Source organism: Xiphophorus couchianus, chromosome 5 (genome assembly GCF_001444195.1).
Source record: "Xiphophorus couchianus chromosome 5, X_couchianus-1.0, whole genome shotgun sequence".
Classification (NCBI taxonomy): Eukaryota; Metazoa; Chordata; class Actinopteri; order Cyprinodontiformes; family Poeciliidae; genus Xiphophorus; species Xiphophorus couchianus.
The window spans coordinates 34479442-34499363 of NC_040232.1; the positions used below are offsets into that span (position 1 = coordinate 34479442).

At 39.4% G+C, this 19922-nt stretch overlaps 2 protein-coding genes across 2 annotated transcripts; one reads left to right on the forward strand and one right to left on the reverse strand.

Annotated features, from left to right (window-relative positions):
- Window positions 1-6953: 6953 nt before the first annotated feature.
- tmem187 (transmembrane protein 187) lies at window positions 6954-8352 on the forward strand. Its single transcript, XM_028018839.1, has one exon. The coding sequence runs from the start codon at window positions 7319-7321 to the stop codon at window positions 8102-8104; it is 786 nt and encodes a 261-aa protein (XP_027874640.1). The 5' UTR covers window positions 6954-7318; the 3' UTR covers window positions 8105-8352.
- A 387-nt stretch (window positions 8353-8739) lies between these two features.
- LOC114145333 (dnaJ homolog subfamily A member 3, mitochondrial-like) lies at window positions 8740-16689 on the reverse strand. The gene is made up of 12 exons (XM_028018838.1): window positions 16452-16689; window positions 15290-15426; window positions 15102-15185; window positions 14761-14970; window positions 13238-13390; window positions 12981-13128; window positions 12753-12817; window positions 11598-11726; window positions 10984-11099; window positions 10630-10724; window positions 9333-9464; window positions 8740-9200 (listed from the first exon to the last, which is right to left on the reverse strand). Exons 1-11 carry the CDS (start codon window positions 16648-16650, stop codon window positions 9346-9348), a joined length of 1455 nt encoding a protein of 484 aa, XP_027874639.1. The 5' UTR covers window positions 16651-16689; the 3' UTR covers window positions 8740-9200; window positions 9333-9345.
- Between the last annotated feature and the right edge of the window lie 3233 nt (window positions 16690-19922).

Here is a 19922-nt window from a genome sequence, read left to right on the forward strand (position 1 = left end):
TTATAGCGGCTCAAAACTGTTAACAGAATTTGTTTTGCATGCAAAGACAAACCACATAATTACAGTGGTCGAGTTACAATTCATTTCTGCTCTTTTTGGTCCTCCTTCTTTCTTTCTCCTGGAACAGATCGCTGGCCTCTGCAATAATCACCCACCCGGCGTTGATTTCCCCCAAATACCCTATTCTGTTCGCTCCAGGCCCATAAGTCAGCCAAAGAAACCTCAAACCTCTATGCAGGAAGGCCAATTGGTAGCTTGGCTGAAAGCAAACAGCCTATCAGTCCGTGTGATACATCTGAGGGATCTCTGAGAAAGCATTACCAGTCATGAGGTCATTCATTTGAGTGTCATTGTGTTTCTGTGGCAGGGTGAGAGGAGGAGGAGAAGAAATGTGGAAAGATATGAAAAGACCATGTGGAAAACATTTGGCAATCTGGTGATCTGATACTGATGCTGGGGTCAACCTTTTAATAGCTGAAGAGGTAAAGAACATCTCCTTGACCTCTTGAGATGAGAGTAAATACACATTCATGTACACGCCCACACACACCTCCTCCCCCCACACACACACATCAGTGTCAGCCTACATGCATGTGGTAGTGATCTGGATCCATAATTAGCTGAAAATGGGGGTGGAAGGAAGGGAAAGGGTGAAATTGGATGAGAGGTTCCCCTGATTGAGGGGAAATGGGAAACAGGCTCAAATCAAAGTTACCCTTTAGCCTTACACTTGTACACCCCCACATGCACAAGCCTGCAACTAAAACGTACCGAACTGAAAATAAATATCAGAGTTGGCTTGCTGCTTGGAGCAGATTTATCCCTTGTGATTACAGGTTCCATTCTGGGCGTTTTGGAAGCTGCAACTACGGCGTGAATCATAGACTAATTGGATTTGGATTACTCATTCTTACCTTTGCATCTGCATTTCTAAACCACACATATAAGAGTCATCGGCAGTGGTTGTTTAAGATTAGTACCCGGAAGGTTCCCTTTTATAACAACGAAAAGGTCAGGCCTTCAAAATCCCAGATGAATGGTTTAATGGTCTTTTTGTCTCAGGTAATGGCAAAACCCAAGTTCTACGAAAACATGGATCTGGGATGGTGCCTTTATGCATCTCAGGAAAATTAATGTTGCTCTGGTTTACTTTTGTGTTTTGATAGGAGACCCAGAGTTGAGTTTTGGTAACTCTCTGTCTGCATGCATGAGATGCCATACAACCATAAAATAAAATCAATAATACCGGGATGTTTTTTCTATGATTACATGGGCGCGCACAAAAAGAAAACTCACTTAAGAAGTATATTTAGTTAGAAAGAAAAGTTACTTTTGTGTAAAATATTCTCATTTTAGCTCTTCAGTTTGGCGCAGGCCAACACTTATTTTTTGGTACACTTGAAACCAGAAGTTTTTGTATGGTGATATTTTTTTTTCTCTAAAACAAAATCTAAATCTAAAGTTAAGGTTAAATCAGACCAAACGTCTCTTGGTTAGGTTAATTAGGATGACCAAAATTGTTTCTTTTGTTAAATGCCACAATGATGAAAGAAAGAACATGTCAGAGATTTATTTACGAACGTCTTCAAAATCAGAAGTTTATATATATTTCCTCAGTATTTGGTAGCACTGCTTTTGAACTGTATGACTTTGTCAAATATTTTTGGTTTCCTCCCAAAAATGTCTCACAATAGTTTGCTGAAGTTCTGGTCCATTCCTCCTGACAGAGTTCTCTTTTTTCATCTTTATTAGAGTTTGATTGTGCATTCACGTCTCCCAAAACGAGTCTAACTTTATAGGCAAATGAAGTAGAGTCCGATTAAAGCAGACTAAACTGGGCTGGTGTGAAGCTAACCTCTGTTTCGTCACTAACTACAGCTTTTGGTACAAAGAATCTATCAATTTAATCTCTGGCCATGTGAGGCCATGAGAAACAAATTTCAAAATTCAAGACAAAGAGTTCAATCTTTGACTAATGAGACAATATTTGAACTCTTTAGTGTGAATGCCAGGCATCTTGTTTGGAGAAAACCAGACATGACTCGTCATCAGGCTAATACCATCCTTATCACTCTGTGAATCTCCTGAAGTGGCCAAGCCAGAGTCCAGACTTGAATCTGAGTGAAAATATCTGCAGGGATCTGAAAAAACTCCAAACTAATTTGTTTTTGGTGTACAGTAGTGACTCTAAGGACAGACACAACGGTAGCTTTGAGAACTACCGTCATTTGGTCAAAGTCTATAAGCCTACGAACTTAGAAGTACCTAATTTATTGCAATTGTAACTTGTATAAATATAAGAAACTTGGGTAACACTATTTGAAGGGGGTCTGCATAAGGCTGACATGACACTGCCATAAACATGACATAACCCCTGTCATGAACACGGTGGAGTCTTCATGGATGTTTATGACTGCTGTCATGAAGTGTCATTCGGTAAATAATGACACAATTAATGCAAGGTTGCACTAAAAGTTGGGTTAAAAGTCTATTAAAAGTGTCCACTTTCCATTATTTGGAAAATAATGAACATTTTAATGACTTACATTAAAAGTCCGTTAAATGTGCCAACTTTGCATTAAACATGTCATTATTTACCGAATGACACTTCATGACAACAGTCATAAACATTCGCGAAGACTCCTTCACGTTCATAACAGGGGTTATGTCATGTTTATGACAGTGTCATGTCAGTCATGCACACCCCTTCAAATAAAGTGCTAGCGAAACTTGTGTGGGGCCAAAACCGTCTGTTGCTCAGGGGGCCACAGTCTACCAAATCCTGCCCTGATCGCCTACCTATGTTTTGTTTTTACAGGGTTGACACCAAGACCCATTACCTTCAAAAGTCTTTATTAAAACACACGAGAACCCACAGAGAACAAATCAAACAAATCCCTGACTTAATGCACTCCATGCGAAACAAAATTCATTTATAAGGAAAAACAGCAGGTATGTAGCAGCTCTGGTAAACCAGGCTTGTTGTTAAGAGTATGTTGCCATTGAGCCTGGGGGGTCCTCCAGACTAAACGTCCATCAACATAAATGCAGACAGAGCTTCCTGTCATAAATAGCTGGCTATATAGTGTGGCCTCGTTCCTTTTCTCTTTCTATGTACTCTTATTCTCAAAAATAATTGCCTATGAGCGTGCAATAGTAGCATAGTGGCACAGGAGTACCCTACAAGTCCAATTACCCAGCACACTTTGTGTTTAACCTTTTGTATTGAACCGTGAGAAGATGTGAGGTTCCTTTACTTGTGCGGCTCAAGGGGGAAAAAAATCAATTAGACCTCCCCATGATGCCATTTTAGGTTTCCCAGTTACTCCCAGCAACCATACATCAGTCACACTTGATTGGCAGGCAGGAGCTTTTCTCTGTTTGTATAGCTGAAAGGTTGTTTAACTTTTGGCATTAATTGCAAGACAAGGTTAAATGAGGTCTTTAAGTTGCTTGTTCTGGCCAGTTTAATTAGCTTTTATTGACTCTGGTGAAGCCTTCCTGTCTTGGACAAAAATCGTCCTCTTTCTGATTTTGCAAAGGCTTTGGTTCCCCCCCCTCCCTTTACTTCAGTGTCAGAAGTATATGGACGTGAATGTGTTTGGCAAATACTTAACTTTTGGCCTTGCAAAGCAGAAATCTTTGCAAGGATGTCCACAAAGGTTGTGGACTTTTTTCCTCACTGAGGGCTGATGGTTTTCATTAAAAACTGGGAGCTGAAATGATGATACACAACATTTAAGTTACCTTATGAAAGACTACAATATTAAATCTGCACTACAGTCTTTTGTGTGCTAATGGAATACATATTTTGCATAAAACAAATACAACTTTGAATAAATGAAGGAAAGAAGTAGAGTAATGCAGAAAAATGCTGAAATGGATATTGATAAGAGGGTAAAATGGGAAAGCTGAGGCTCTACGAAGTATGAGAACTGAAGCCTCCAATTTGGTTCTTGGAAAACATAAAACTGTGATACATTTTGTTCACTTTTCTCTTTCTTCTTGACATTCGTATCAGATATTGGCATAAAAAGTGGTACACCAATGAAACAACTGGCCAAATACATTGGTAAGTAGATTTTTAATGGATATTCACTAAATATTGCATCAGTCATTTATGACCGCAACACTGGACACACAAAAATAGGAACCGGCATTATTCTTGATCCGAAAAAACAACAACAAAAAGTCCATTAGGACTCTGGTATGCACCTTTATTATAATAACTCCATGAAAAGAACAATACAATTATTGGGAATGCTAGCAGAAGTTGGACTTATGTTCTTGTTATCTAGTATGTTATTAGCCTACAAGCTATTAATAGCGCGTTTGCCAACAGCTAATGCTATTAGCTGTTCTGAAACCCGTTCTCATTTGCCAAAACGCTAATAGTAGCCAACATCGGCTTTAGCCACACCTTTGTTTTCCTGTGGTTCTACGTAGTCGGCCTCCATCCACACCACTCAGACAGGAAATGGGCAGATAGAGGAAGGTAAATAATTCAGGCTGATACAGGATGAACACTGAGATATGAATGTGTCTCGTCTAACCGTCCACATCCATCACTGCCTTGTTTTTTAATGACTGGTCCCATGAACGAGCTTATTCATGCTTGATTTTCATTTCATTTCGTATTTGGTAGAAACAACACAATTACAAAATAGTGTTTTTTTGACATTAGCAGAATATAGACAAATATAGGTTTGCGCACATTTGTAATGGAAGCACAGCCATTGACCTGACCTGCCTCTTCTGACAATTTTTCCCTTTAAAATTCAGACCTGAGGACCAAACTACAGCCTATTACCTGCCCAATAAGAGACATAAATACTCAATAGTATATGCAGTATTTGATGTGTAGTGTGAAAACATGCAAAAATAAAGCTGCCTTTACATACGATGCTGAATGAATGTCCTGAGAAACATTTGGTTGTAACATTTGCAGTAATTCTATGGTTTAGTTGAAATTATTGTTTTGAGGCACAACAATGATGATCCACAGCAAATCATTTCTGACAAATATGAACCGCATCCTTTCTAAGTCAACCCAGTTGGTGATAACTGACAAGTTTTTTACAATACTTTTTACAAAGCTGAACATCTGTTTCTAAACTTTCAGGGAATGAAACAGTTACTTGAAAATATTTCTATATTTCAACATCATGAGGTTTTTGTGCTCATGATATGTTTAATCTCGGTTCTTTTAATTTTTTAAAACCTGGGTTCAGAGGGGAAATAATAGTGATTAAAATAAAGCAGGGATTTTTCCCAATGCAAACAGAGAAAGGAGTTAGAGAAAATACCACAGCATATAGCAAGCCATTCATTATGGAATATTGCCAACCATGAACAAGAGTAAATTATGGTTATGACGTCATAATAACTGGGAAATCTGGTAGGCTGCACCATTTTGAAGACCTTATAAAGATAGAAAGATGCTTAAGCTGCACTACACAAACTGTGAATCCACAATATTATTATTTTTTTCTTCAGCTTCAGTTGGATTTTTGTTTCCACTTTTGACTGCGAACTTACAAAGAACTGATGTAACGTCTGACTCTTCGCTTCAGAGAGCATGACTCAAACGTTTTCCAGTGTCTTAGCTTTTGACACTTTGGCTGCTCGGCTCTCCCACATGTGTGTCTGTTTAAGCTCATTGGGTGGGGGACTTTGACTAGACGACAAGATTTGGGATGCCGATTGGGGAAAAATAACCTGCTCCGATTTAGAAAAAGAGCAAAGTGAAACCTAATTATGATTAACACCAGCTTGCCAACAACGTATCAATTGCAAGAGCAGCGTTTCTTGCAGCAAGTCATGCGTGGGTACTCTCATATATCTATCAGATATGAACAACACATCAGTTCATTGCTATGTTTATTTTTTGCAGCTGTGCATAACTCGCTCCATAAAGGCTTAGATGCTTCCAGAAACAGACAGTTTGAAGTTCATTGTTTTTAGTGACTGTTTCAAACAAATTGCGGAAAAGAGGCCTGGATTAGGTTAATGTGTGACGCTTGACCTATTGTAGCACTACAGTGCATACACTGACCCACAGCGTCAAACTGTTGCAGCAATGTGCAAACCTTTTTTGTAGGTTTTTTTTTTCCTTCTTTTTTTTTTTTATGATAAAAAGTCGCCTTTTGTTCCATTATGCTGGTCTTGCTCAGAACCTGCTCATAAGTACTGGATGTTCTATGCAGGCGGAATAAATATATTTTATTTACACAAGCTCAAAAACCTAAGAGATACAACATATTTCTAGAATTTCAATTTGAGGTCACAATAGGTCATGTTTTAAAAAACACAAAAAGAGGGTGAAAGTTTGAACTGTCCATAATAAAACCCATCGGTGTAATCTGTGTGCACACATATCTTCTTCCTGCTTTACTTCCAGTCCTATTTGCATAAATAAATTCACTTTGCCTAAATGTTTTTGTACAGCTTAAATCGTGGCCAAAAGTTTGCGGTCTGTGGTTAAACACATCCAACAGAGAGCTTGAGCTTCTGTCAGCATTCTGGTCAGTGTTGTGGGGATGAATAAAGACGAGTGATCGCTGACTAAATGCTGCCACCTGTTGTCAAGTTTTAATGCTACACTTTTTAAAATTATTTTTATTTTTGGCCGACCTTGCGGAATTCATGGCTTGATGAGTTTGTCAGCAAACAGGAGGTGAAAACACTGTTATTAGGCAGATGGTCATAATGTTATGTCTATCCTAACTCTCAATTTATTATAAACCTTTTAGGGTATGAAGGAACATCTTTGATTTTATACAAAATATATTAAACAAATACGCATTTATGTTTTATTGTGTGTGTTTGTATTCAAATCTTTGGCTATTTCTGAACATCTTAAATTAGACTCAACATGTAGGTTTTTCCTTTTGACTCGTAAAAATGGTTTGTGTTTAGTTTTCTTTACTATGTTTTACTTTTTATACATTTCCAGATGCTTATTTTTATATCCGACTTAGCATTCAGTTTTTGAAAAGTTCTTGCATAAATAAAAACGTCCATATGACGATTATTATCACTGACGATTACTACACATTGTTTTCTCAAGTATAAACGAGAGACTGAAAACAATATGACTACATTTATTTTTGCAGACTCGACAAAAATGACAGAGGTGGAGAAAAGGGGGGCCTGGCAGCACGAGAGAAAAAGCGACCAATGTAAGACCTCAACTCAAAACACGTGCTTTTGAAACCCGGAAATAAACAACGCTCAGACTTTAGACCCAAAATGCTCGCCACTTCGGTGTGTGTCCACTTTCTTTCCAGCCGGTTATAACTACGTGTCTACAAGCAGAATGAGGTCGGCTCTGCTTCACGTGACGGTACCACTCACATTCTGCGCTGCTTTGGTGAACACGAACCTGTTCGGTGAAGTTGAAGTGGACCTGACTTACGAACATTACGCAGAAAGAGCGGCTGAAAACATGCCTGCGTTGTTTGTAATGCCGTTCAACTGTTTGGTTAACGTGGCGTACATCTTCATGGGACTGTACTGGCTGCTCTGGCGCAGCGGCGTTGCGGAAACGGAGCAAAGCCGCTACTTGCGACAAGTCTTCGCCCTCATGGCCGTTTTCTACGCACCAGTCCAGTGGACGCGCCTGGCGACGATGCGGCGCGCTCCCGCGGTGCTGGACCAGTGGCTCACCTTGCCCATCTTCGCGTGGGTCCCCGTGTGGATCGATTTCATAGAGCGCGCGCCGGGGAAGTGGCGCGCGTCGCACGCGGCGGCGCTCGAGCTGTGCTCCGTCGCCAGCTACGGCTTGGCGCTCGCGCACCAGCGCGGCTTTGAGGTGGCGTTGGGCTGTCACGTCGCGCAGGCGTTGTACAGAGGAGTCCGCGTGCAGGTGGCGCGCGGAGACAGCCGCACAGCGGGCTACCTCCTGCTAGCTGGGCTGTCCTGTGCAGGGTTCGTGGTGCTGAAGCTGCTGGATCACTGGCTCGCCCGGTACTGGGTCTTCCAGAGTCTCACGGGACACTTCTGGTCCAAAGTGTGTGACGTGCTGCAGTTCCACTACAGCTTCCGCTTCCTGACTGCGTTAACAGACAAGGCGCTGAGAAAAACTGCAGCACAGCAGAGGTGATCAGGAAAATCACTTTAATCTAGGATTGGATCTATATGAACAGCTATCCATCAAATGCAACTGGAATTTAAATATAGACACAAGTAAAGCTAAAAAATTGTTTTGTTTTAAGTGGTATTTGTGCAAACACTGATCTAAATAGCCAATGATGTGTGCCCTTAAGTTCAACATTCCTGTAAAACCTTCATCTGGACTACTTCATTAATCCTCAGGACATCTCAGTTCCTAATAAAAGTTATAATTTGACATCTTGTCCTTGTGTATTACCATTTGTTTCATATTGCTTTTACTATGCATGGTATAAAGTCCTGTGCAGTGTTATTTTCACCCTTTCAGTTTAGAGGGTTAGTATCACGTTTTCCAGCCACATAGTATCATTTCATAGCACAATCAAGTAACTGTTATAAAAATGCTGCATTTATCAAATATGACTAAAAAGAACTTTGACTTCATAATCTAGTACCTTGAAATTGGGCCTCTGTGTCTTTAAGAAGCTCCTGCTTTTTCTGAAACTCCGCCTTCAGGAAGTTGTCACAACATGGCTCCTCTATTAACCCTTTAGCAACGTTTTTTTTATTTTTTTTATTAAAACCAGTATTTCACAGAAGTGCCGTAAAATAAATGAAAACTTAATGCTCATTGGAATCCATTTACATGGTTTATTCTTATCCAGCTTCCATCAGTTATTGCCTTCTTTGCTCGTTGAGTTTTATCTGGTTGTAATAAACTGTTTCCATCTATGAAACAGTTTATAGACGTTTCATCACCGACTGATTCACTGAATAAGTCAGTGATTCACTGACTGTTGAATCACTGACTGATTCACTGATTCACTGAATCAGACAACAGTCTGCTGTCTGCTTTGTTTCAGCATATCTTGAGTTCCTCAGCCACCCTCTGCCTGTAGTGAAGGGGTAGTGGGTGTGTGGGTGAACCCTGCTGGTTCTCCAACCTCGGCTTTAAATATATACCAGCATGTGTGTCTACGGCAACAAACGCCGTGAGCATGAGCTAGCTTTTCCTTTGCTTAATCTCCCCAGAAGTGACATGGAGGTCCAGCCAGTAGAAGTAGGTTTGTTTTCTTCCTTCATGGTATCTGCAAAATTAGAATTCAGAGTAGAAGAATAAAGCGCATTATACTTGAGTCTGTATCGCTAATGTTAGTTAAAATAACACTCGTCACATCCATCATGTGTCAGGAGAATGGTTGGGAGTTTAAGTAGCTGACCTGCAGCTGAGTGTTAGCTAAACATTTTCTTTAGCTTGGAAAAGAAGCCTCCTTCCTCCTTCTGTTTGTCCTGCGTTTCCTCCTCAGATGATGTCGACTTTGTGCTGGAGTCTGAGGCGCTGCTGCCCCCTCCTGGACAAAGAAGGCATTTTATTACGTGAGAAAACAGTAGTGGCCAAAATGACAGATCTAAATTACATTCTGGCATTCTAGGGTCATCATTGTAGAAAAATAAAAGGGAAAAATAAATTTTTGCCAAAAATGTTGAGATTAATCTCAGAAAACATGGAAATTTCTGAATTTCAAAAGTGAAAAATTTGCAAGGAAAAAATGTAGAGATTTCAAGCAAATTTTCGACCATTCAAACTCAAATTTTCTAATTTTACTTCATAGAAAATTTCTGTGATTTTTAAGCAAATTCTCGACCATTCAAACCCAGACATTTTATAGTTTTTAATCTCAAAATTTCTGAGTTAATGTCTACATTTTGGTAGAAATATACTTCTGTTTTATTTTCCCATTTACAATGACCCTAACACGCTATTTTAAAGTTATGTGGAATTATAGTAGTGAGGATTTCCTCTGGTAGGAAATAATATGGAACAAAAAATAAAAACTGACAAGGTAATTTTAAAGTTTGTTCATTGTCGTACCTTATTGGTTACTACAAAATATGCTCAAACAAAACAAAACAAGAAATGATGTCCTTTTCTTTAAGATAAAAAGTAATCTCCAACATACAAGCTGTCTTTACACATACTTTTCTAAATTTTCCAGTCAGGATTCAACATTACGTGATTTTCCTCTCCGAAATGGCAGCGCCTCCTTTGGGCTGCAAGCAGACACTGCGGTTTGAATGTTAGTAGGTGCAACTTTTGGGCTGTATAGTTTTAATAAAAAGCTCAACAAAACAGATGTGTTTTGGAAAATATAAGTGCTGGAATTACAAGTCGTCACCTTCTAGTCACTGATATCCAAAGTTACAAAGAAAAATTTCAACAGGGAAGAAAGTTTCATCGGGAAAAAGCTGAAAAGACTAACTTTTTGTCCAGTTGCATCAATGTTTTTCATTTGAATGGGGAAAATCAGCCGACAGAGGCATCATGTTATTGTTAGCTGCTCTGTCAAGTCATTCAAACACCTACCACTTAAAACCCAGTTGCTTATTTAACCCCAGGTGTTTCCTATTTGCCATTTTGGATGCTTGAATCATCTTATTCGTCGCCTAAACCTAATTTTGGGTTTTCGCTGGCATCATGGAGCTTTATCTACAACAGATCGGAACAGTCTTCCAGACCTGCTGAAGGGCTGACACCGTTGACCGACCCCTGAACATCCGTCTCCTCCTCTGCGTAGCTTAGCAACAAAGACCGCTGCCGTCGAGATAACTTCCTGTGGGAGACAACAAATTCACATCGGGACGTCTTCGAACACTAACATTTGAACATTTGAATCCATTTATTCAAATGTTCAGACAATAGTGACGAAATACTTCAGCTGTTTTCATTTCCTCAAAACAATAAATAAATAAATAACTGAACCTAAGGAACATGTGATTAAACATGAAGCAAATAACGAACAGTTAGTTCCATGTGTATTTATATCCAAGCAGATTTAGGTTTCAATCGAGACGTAAAAGTGTGGGTCTTACGTTGGTACTTTAATCTTGATGTGAACGTAATGATCTCCATAACTGTAGCTGTTCATCCTCCGAATGCCTTTGCCCTGTAAGCGGATCACCTGATCAGCCTGACAGCCAGAAGGGATCTGAGGACACAAAGCAGCAGTTTGTGTGATTAAATAGACAACACCAAGCAATTCAACTACAAATGAAGTCATGAATGTAAATCATAACTTCTGCTTTTTTTCTTTATTTCATTTTTTTTATAGCAGTGCAGTGATTGTAGTTTTCTGGCCGATCACCGATCTTTAAAAAGCCTGACCTGCTGATTCCGATTTTGGCCGATACCAATTTGGTCTGAAATGTCACTAAATGTAGCGAGACAGTCGCCGAGTTGGCAACAATGGGGTGACTGTTGTTAACTGCAAACGTGTAGACATGACCTGGTGGGCCGATGTGTCAGTCAAACCTGTGGCTGATTTTTAGACATTTGCTGAGGTAGAAAAGATGAAAGTATCGGCCGATCACTGGACTCCCAAAATCAAGGAAATTAGCGTCTATAAATCGGTTAACCCCCAATTTTCTTTTTTTTGTTTGTTACATTTTTAACAAATAGTTGAGATCCAGCTCTGTGGGTTACTCACTGCTATACTGATGGTGTCATGCAGGCCCGGTGTTGTGGCTGTTCCTCCCAGGACGGCCTGGGCTATGGAGATGAAAGCGTCAGAGTGGATGTCGACTCCATTCCGTCTAAATACCGAGCTTTTCTGGACCTGGAAGTTTCAAATCCACAAAACATCCAAACAGAGATCAAATTTACCACTTGCGGCTTGATTTTGATACGCAATATCGTTTGCATTGATTGTTCTTGTTCATTTATCTTTAAATATAGAGTTAGTACTTAATGTTTGTGACTAAGATTTATTGGGTACTAAGTGTCTGCTGCTCAATGAAACCAGATCAAGAGAAAAAGATAAGGCATATCCAAAAATAAAATAAGTCCTGAAAATCATAATTGTTCAACAGTAAAATTTAATAATATACATTTTTGCTAACTCAACATGATACCTATGTTGAGTTAGCAACATAGGTTTATTAGTTTTCAGTAGCTGTTTGCTCATTTGTTTGCAAAGATTATTTATTATGAATTCACCCTTATTTATTTATGTTCAAACTAAGTTGAATATTTTGAACACTGAAGGTAAGTTGAGCTTCTTTAAGACACAAATCTGACAAAAGAGAATAAAATATGTGAAAACCCCCCAAAAAACAATCTAGACAGGTTGGTTTACAAATCCTGGATTGTCTGATGAGTTTAAATACTCATAAATTATCCCATCGAGATTTTGCAATTGTTTCTGTAATTTTTTGCCTTAAAAAAAATAAATAACTGATTTTGTGGCGCTACTTTAGAAATATTTGCATGGAAGTTTGCAATATTTGCGCTTATGTATGACGATAAACATGACTTTTTGTTACTCGCCATATCAATCACAGACAATAACTTGATGTCACTTAAAGCAGAAGCAGCAGTGTAGTAGAAATCAGAAATACTGCCACCTGCAGGTGGGAGTTAGTCACTTAAAGCCAACGTTTTTGTCTATTTTTGCAGAATATTTGTAGCAAACTCGAAATTACGCAAAAAAAAACACAACAACTCGAAATTACGCAAAAAAGTTTTTATGATTGGGAATTACCCCCCAAAAAACTGGAGGGATTGCTTAAAGCAAATAAATAGGCTATTTAAACAATATGAACTTATAACATTGCTTTACTGCATTTCAGCTTTCAATACTTACTCTAAATGTAATAAGGATTTCTTTTGACCCAACAGCCAAGCACACTGTCTGGCCATTTTCCACACCTGCAATAAAAAAAACCCCCAAATACAATCTGTTCAAGTTTAAGGACTTCGATATTAAAGACAAGACAAGTTCAACAGCAGTCAAGATTTTGCATACAACCAACTTTAGAAGCAGCAGCTGCAGATTTTTATACTTATCCCTCTTCAGAATGTGAGAACCCACCTGCCGGCACCGGCACCGTCACGCTCTGTTTCCTCTTGGTTTGGCCCGACCCCCGACACAGCGCGCATGGCGTGATGATGATGGTCCCCTTCCCGCCGCACCTTCGACACGTGCTGCGCATCATGAAGGGTCCAGTGTTGACCGACTCCTGTGGGGAGGGAGACGGATGGAAAGACTCTGACTGCGTGTGTAAAGAATGAATTCCTCGTTGCGGATCCGATCCGAGGAGGCGGAGAGAGAACGGGTGTGAAACGAACCACTCCGGAGCCGCTGCAGTAGCCGCACTGAGACACCCGGGTGCCCGGCTCGTTGCCCCTGCCGCCACATCGAGGGCAGTCCTCGTCGAGGTTCACGCTCAACTGCTTGCTCGCCCCCTTCGCTGCCTCGGAAAACGTGAGGTCCATCACATACTGCGGAGGAAAGCGGTACGTGATGGACGTTATTCAATGTAAAGTGCATGCTTCAAGTACATGAATCAATGTTTCAAAACGTGTTTCAAAAAAGGATTTCCAAGTTTGAGTTGGGACAGTGGGTCTTAAAAGAAGTCATTGTAAAACTCACAAGTTAATTAGCATACATCTTTGAACTCAAACTAAAAATATTTTTTGTTAAAATACTTAAAGTTCAGCTGTCCTGGAAGGGTTTTGATGGTATCTGGTCATTTACATATTTTAGCAAAAGCTGTAGCGTGACTTAAAGGGGCAGTATTATGGGTTTTCCAGTTATTCTACAGCATTATCAAGTAACTATGTTGCCTTCAGTTGCTATATTAAAGCTGCATATATCAAATGTGACTTAGAAGAAACTTTACTTCCTGATTTATCGCTTTAACACTAGGCCTCTGTCTCTTTAAGAAACTCCGGCTCTTTCTGAAACTCCACCATCAGGAACATGGCTCCTCCATAAACTCTCTAACAATATTTTTACCAGCGCTGCTCTGAGAAGTAGCTCCTATAATGAGCTCAGCAGATGCACAGCTCCACCAGGTGTCTGCTAACTGCTGCTGGCTAGTCTGGAGGAGTTCAGCAGGAGAAGGGCTGCTCAATGAGACAGAAGCTCAAAAACTGCAGCTCCGAGGAGGAACTTCGTTCTTTAAGACAGAGTTAGGTCCACACAGGTGTTTTGCACAGCTGACTGGTTGCCATGGGAGATTAAAGGATTTCTAAAAGATGCCTAAAAGAATCCAGGTATGTTTTTGATGAGGGAATAATATAACGTATAGTAAAGCTCAAAACAGTCGATTTTGCACAATGCTGCTCCTTTAAATCTGAAACAAATACTGTTTGTGTTTTACAACAATCTCCCATTTTCCTCATATGTCTGTATTAGACAGTAGGGTTGCAATAAAAATGCCTCTTCTTTCAAAAAAAAACAACGAAGAAATAAAAAACAATTTAAATCTCCCATGTATTGGAGAATGTGTTACAGGTGCAATAAAACTAAGCTTGTCCTTAAGCAAAAAAATAAATAAATAAATACACAAAAACATTAATTTGAAAACAGTGAAATTATCAAAAGTTTTGTATCCCAACCAGTTTTGTCCCAGAACTATCAGCTGCTAATTTCTCAGCAGCACAGTGAGTACCTCCAAAAACAAAATGGCTTCCCTAGAGGTAAGCCTGTCGCAATGAAGCGTTTTAATTTATCAAAAATAAATTAAAATTAAAAGTACATTTTAATTCATCAAAGATCATTTCAAATGTATCTTAATTTATACATTTTTATCTTATTTTAATTTATCAGAGATAAGTTAAAATGAGCTCGATAAATCCAGTATTACCTCAGGCCGCTGGTCGAACATGTTGCTGAAGTCTCCAAAGCCCATGCCCCCCGTAAACTCTCCAAAAATCTTCCTAAAGAGCTCTTCGGGGTCTATGGTGGCCCCCCCCGCTCGGTAGTACTGCTGCTGGCCCGCTCCAGTTCGGTTCGGGTCGAAGGCCGCAGCTCCGTACGTATCGTACTGTTTCCTCTTCACCTCATCGCTCAGCACCTACAGAAAACAAATCAGCCAGCTGAGCTGAACCACAATACTGACAGATCCATGTTGAATTACTGAATTTCCAAACTAACTCACCAACACTTCTAAGTCACAGGACTAAAGAAAAACAAACAGTTTTGTACCTCATAGGCTTCAGCCAGCTTTGCAAACTTCTCTTTTGCCTCCGGGTCATCTGGGTTTGTGTCTGGATGGTACTTTTTAGCCAACTGGACAAAGGGAACACACACACACAAAAAAAACATTTAAATGCGTTTAGATTAGGAATAAAAGTCAGTTCTGGGTTGAAGAAACATGTGAATGTGTCCTGGACCTGATAGTAAGCCTTCTTGATCTCTTTCTGTGAAGCAGTGCGAGCGACACCCAAGGTCTCATAGAAGTCCTGTTTGTTTGGGAGTCTGCAGCTGGAGTGGAAGGAGTGGCAGGTGACGCCATGGGGGCATTTCACTCCTGTAGGGAAAAGGAAAAAAGAGGATTAAACATTATAAAGCTGATGGAAATGTGTGTCATTCTGCACACTGACTAAAACATAGTCCATCTATACTTTAAACACAAATCCACAAAGGTGTCACGGCGGCTCCCAAGAACAGAATCAAACAATAACCATTTAACAGAACTTTAGATTAAGTCCTTATATATAAGTGAATTTAATTCACTTAAATGCAGGGTTTCCCTCAGTGTATTATAAGCCTGGCGGGTCACCAGGCTTTACTTGTGCCCCCACCCGGCTTAGCACTGCTTATTTATTTATGGTTGTTTTGTTTTTTTTTCAATGTTTGCATTTTTAAAGACTTTATAGTTGGTGTTCTTCCAATCTTCCAAAAACACATAATTATCAAGTGATATTTTCAACATTTTTAACTCATAAACATGGCAGGCCGCTGGATGAATGAGTGCTGGGCGGCCCAACCACCAGGACTAGCATGTTTCCTGGGGGAAACCTTGAAATGTAGGGCAGAAATGTTACTGACCATAAATTATACAATAATTTAGGCACTTCTACAGCTGCTTTTCTTCTTGTTCCTGCTCGTTATATGCATTTCTATTCTGCCACAGCAAATGGTTTCATGCAAACAAGTGATATTTCCAGACACAATGTCATAGCAACATGCTCTCCAATATCCTGGAGGATCTTTTGTATACATCCCTGCACAGATTTTGATGATAAATTAAGCAACAGCGCGTTTATAATCCTCTTTGTAACACCCCAGAAGAATTAGACGAGCCCCCCAGGAATAGACCCTTTAGTTTTTGTTTTTTTCTATCTCCAAAACTTTTGCAACAGTTGTTGCATCATCCCCACACCAAAGGTTAGCTAACCTTACAAAAGCAGCTGAACGCTACTTAGCTTTTTAGACCCAAAACAGCTGGATGTCACAGCAGCCTGCGGGCTTCATGAACCACAGAAGACGCGCTGCTGTGCTGTCAGTCTCTCTCACTCACTATTCTGTTTGGAGTTAGGTAACTCCTCTCACCTGACAGAGCCCTCAATGTCACCACGCTACGGGGAGCCCAGGAGCTCAAGCCGACCGCTATCCGTCCCCGGTGAGGGCGCAAGGCTGCCGGGTGGAGAGCCTTTCCATGTCTGCTTGGGGCAACGAGGAGGCGCCCGGAGAAAGGCGAAACAGAAGCTCGCAGCAAGCGTGCTGTCAGCCGGCTAGCGGAGCACGCCATTTTTGTCGTCACTACCGCTGTTGGTTAGCAGGAGAGCGCATGCGTGGTAGGTTGAAACGGAAATTGCCTTTCAAAATTAGATATTTTAAAATTAAATTGAACTAAATGTAGTTTTTTTTTTTTTAAAAAAAAAGCCCACCGAGTTTTATTATAAATACATTGTTGTTAGGAAAGGTTTAAACGTAACTGTCGTAGTATTAGTACAATTATTGATTACATTGAGGTCAAAACAGATGTGAAGACCGTCACCTGATTTATTAAAGTGTTTCTCTTCAAATGGATTTCGCTTGTATAGTTGACTTCCGTGAAAACATTTAATTTATGTCATATATTCATAGCGAATCGCTTAACAAAACAAAAGATAATAATAACAATAATAATTAATAATAGCTCCCTTTGGGATTAATAAAGTATTTTTGAATTTGAAGCAATGATTCTTTTTTTCTTTGTTGAGGGACGCAAACATTATGAATCATTGCCGAATGGATGAAGTTTTACACTTTAAAAAAGAATCCAGCGCTTCTTCTTATAAACGCCAGATGGCGATGTTGAGCTGACAGGCGCTTAGATAAGCGTCGATCGACAGTTATGGGCTTTTTATTGTGAAGGTTTAACTTTTTTAAAAGGCAGCTGGAAATTGTGCATCAGAAAGCCATACTGTAGAATAAAATTTGAGAAATAAACAATGTTATGTTATGTACTACTTATTATACTTAAGATAATGTTTCATGCTTAAACAATGTCTGTTATTGAGTGGTTCTCTTTAATAAAATGCATTATGTGTTTGATATAGAAAAAGGGGGAACAAATAATAATAACAATTCAGGTTTATAGTTTAATGGTCAACAGAAGTCCTCTGTTCAGGAAAATAAATATCACTAAAAGTAGGTTAATTTAGATTGAGTTTTGCATTTCACTTAAATATTTGTGCTAAAATCTTTAGTTTGGGTGGTAATTTTGTATCAAAACTAACTATCCAGCAGAAAATAAACATAGAATGGGCATTACATAATAGAGTCATTCCTGCTCTACTATGCTTACTTAACAACACGAGGGAAAGACAGCCAGTCATTTGATTTGTCAGGTGGTTGGGATCTTAGAAAACACAAAGATCAATGCTGTCATGTGTCTGGACATTTTACAAGAAAGTGTTGATTTGATGTTAGTATGCCTCACTCAACTCTGTTTTTGTGTCTTCTTGCCTCGTGTCTTTCCCGTCAGTTCCAGCCGTCTTCAAAACAAACTCCAAATTAGCATCCAAGTTGTGTGAGTCTAAGTGTAAGAGTAAATATAGTATATAATCATCCATCCATTGATTATGCCCACTTAAGGTGCAGACAAGGTGCACATGCTAGTGGATCGCCTGTCGCCAGAACATAAAGGACAACCAGCCAGCCAGCCAGTAAAGTGCTTCAGTTACTCAAATTTTTATCAGTATTTTAAAGGAATACCACTGCATAGAGTACAGCTATGATCTTGTAAAACGTTTTTATTTCAACATATTTTTCCCAGGGGAACCAATAGGGTTGCAGGGGCCTGTGGGTGCAGTAGTTAAACCTTGGTCACAGAGTCACAAGTTTTCCCACTGATGTGGATCGCACTTAGCCCCACAGCCACCGTGACATGCATAAATATGTCACAAATAAAGTATCAAAGAAGACGGGAACACATGCTTTCTTTTAATCTCTATTAAGCCGCCTTTGTGCGCGCACGCCCATGTGACAACAACGGCGTCGTCTCACAGACCAGTGGAAAGCGAACGTCTCGCATTCAGAAGCACACAGCTGGTGATGCAGCTCCAGGGCAAAGCACATATATCATCAGTGAGAGGGAGCAAAATGTCAAACCATGTCCAGTCTGACACTCCGCACTCTTCTCTGTTGTGGAGATGATCGGCCTGTTATGGCAACAGGCTGAGCTACTGTGTTACCGAACGCTCTCTCAGAATTACTGCAATCAGTGTGTCGTGTGGGCCTCTGCATATCAAACACAAAATGTTATAAAAGTATTTCTTTGGACTGGTTTCTACTGCAAAATGTTTTAGTACACTTGAAATAAGACAAAACCAACATACAAGTGACATTTCAGCGAGATACAGGAGCTTGTTTAAAGTCAATGAGTCTTTAATATTGATGAAAACGTTCTAGTTCCACTGGCAGATAATTTCATTTATCATAGTCAGTTTATCTGCCAGTGGAAGCAGTAGTTTTTCAGCAATATTAAGGAATTAATGACTTAACACACGCTGAAAAGTTATTTTTCAGTTAACTTTGTCTTTAGCAATTTTTAAATCTGCTCTTAAGACTTACCTTTTTCGGTTGGCCTTTGATTCGGTTTGAGATGCTGCTTTTCTGTATTTATCTGGGTATGTTTATGTATTATATAGAGTGTTTTACGTCACTGCATTGTTGGTTTTGATGTGTTTTAATTTTGTTTTTATTTGTTTAATTTTGTGATTGTACAGCACTTTGGTCAGTGGTACTGTTTTAAAGTGCTATATAAATAAACTTGCCTTGCCTTGCCTTGCCTTATTTCAGGCGTACGTACTTAGATATTTGCACAAGAAAATAGACAAAAAAAATACTTTTTGTAAGACTTTGTGTTGCTGCAGTGAAGGGATGTATGGTTTGAGGAATGCTGGAAATTAGCAGGGAAAACATTTCATATAAATTCATTCTTAATGTTTTTCATCAAAAAAAAAGAGTCAATACTAATAAGGCAGATGTGGCTTAGATTTGCATAAACTATGACCTGAGAATTTTTTTTTTTTTGATAAAAACAAAAACATTAAAAGAATCACAGTTTTTCCATTTTACTTTCTTGAGTCCAAGAAACAAAACAAAATTGCACTAGCTGGGTCCGTGAAAATTCCTGCTAAAAAGTGACAGTAAACTGATATCAGTATATTTTAGGACAAGTGGTAAAATAAAATAAACCTTAGCAGATACAAAAGAGGTTCTATGAAACTGACATGGTCTTCTTTTTCAAAACCCTTAAAATTATGCTTCATAGTTCGTCTCATTCCTTCATTAAAACTGTGGATTTTCTTTGTTTTCTCTTAAACCAGTCCACTCTGTATGAAATGACGTTGTTTCCCATCAGAATCACTGTCTTCCTAGCTGCATGTAGGTGGTCCGTCTTCTAATTAGATAAGGAATTTCCCATGATGAGTCACCTCACTATGGGAATACTGGGAATGCACGACGACCAATCAGATCGTTTTCATTCGGTTATACAAGCCTAGGATGTGGCGATATTCAAACACATGTGAT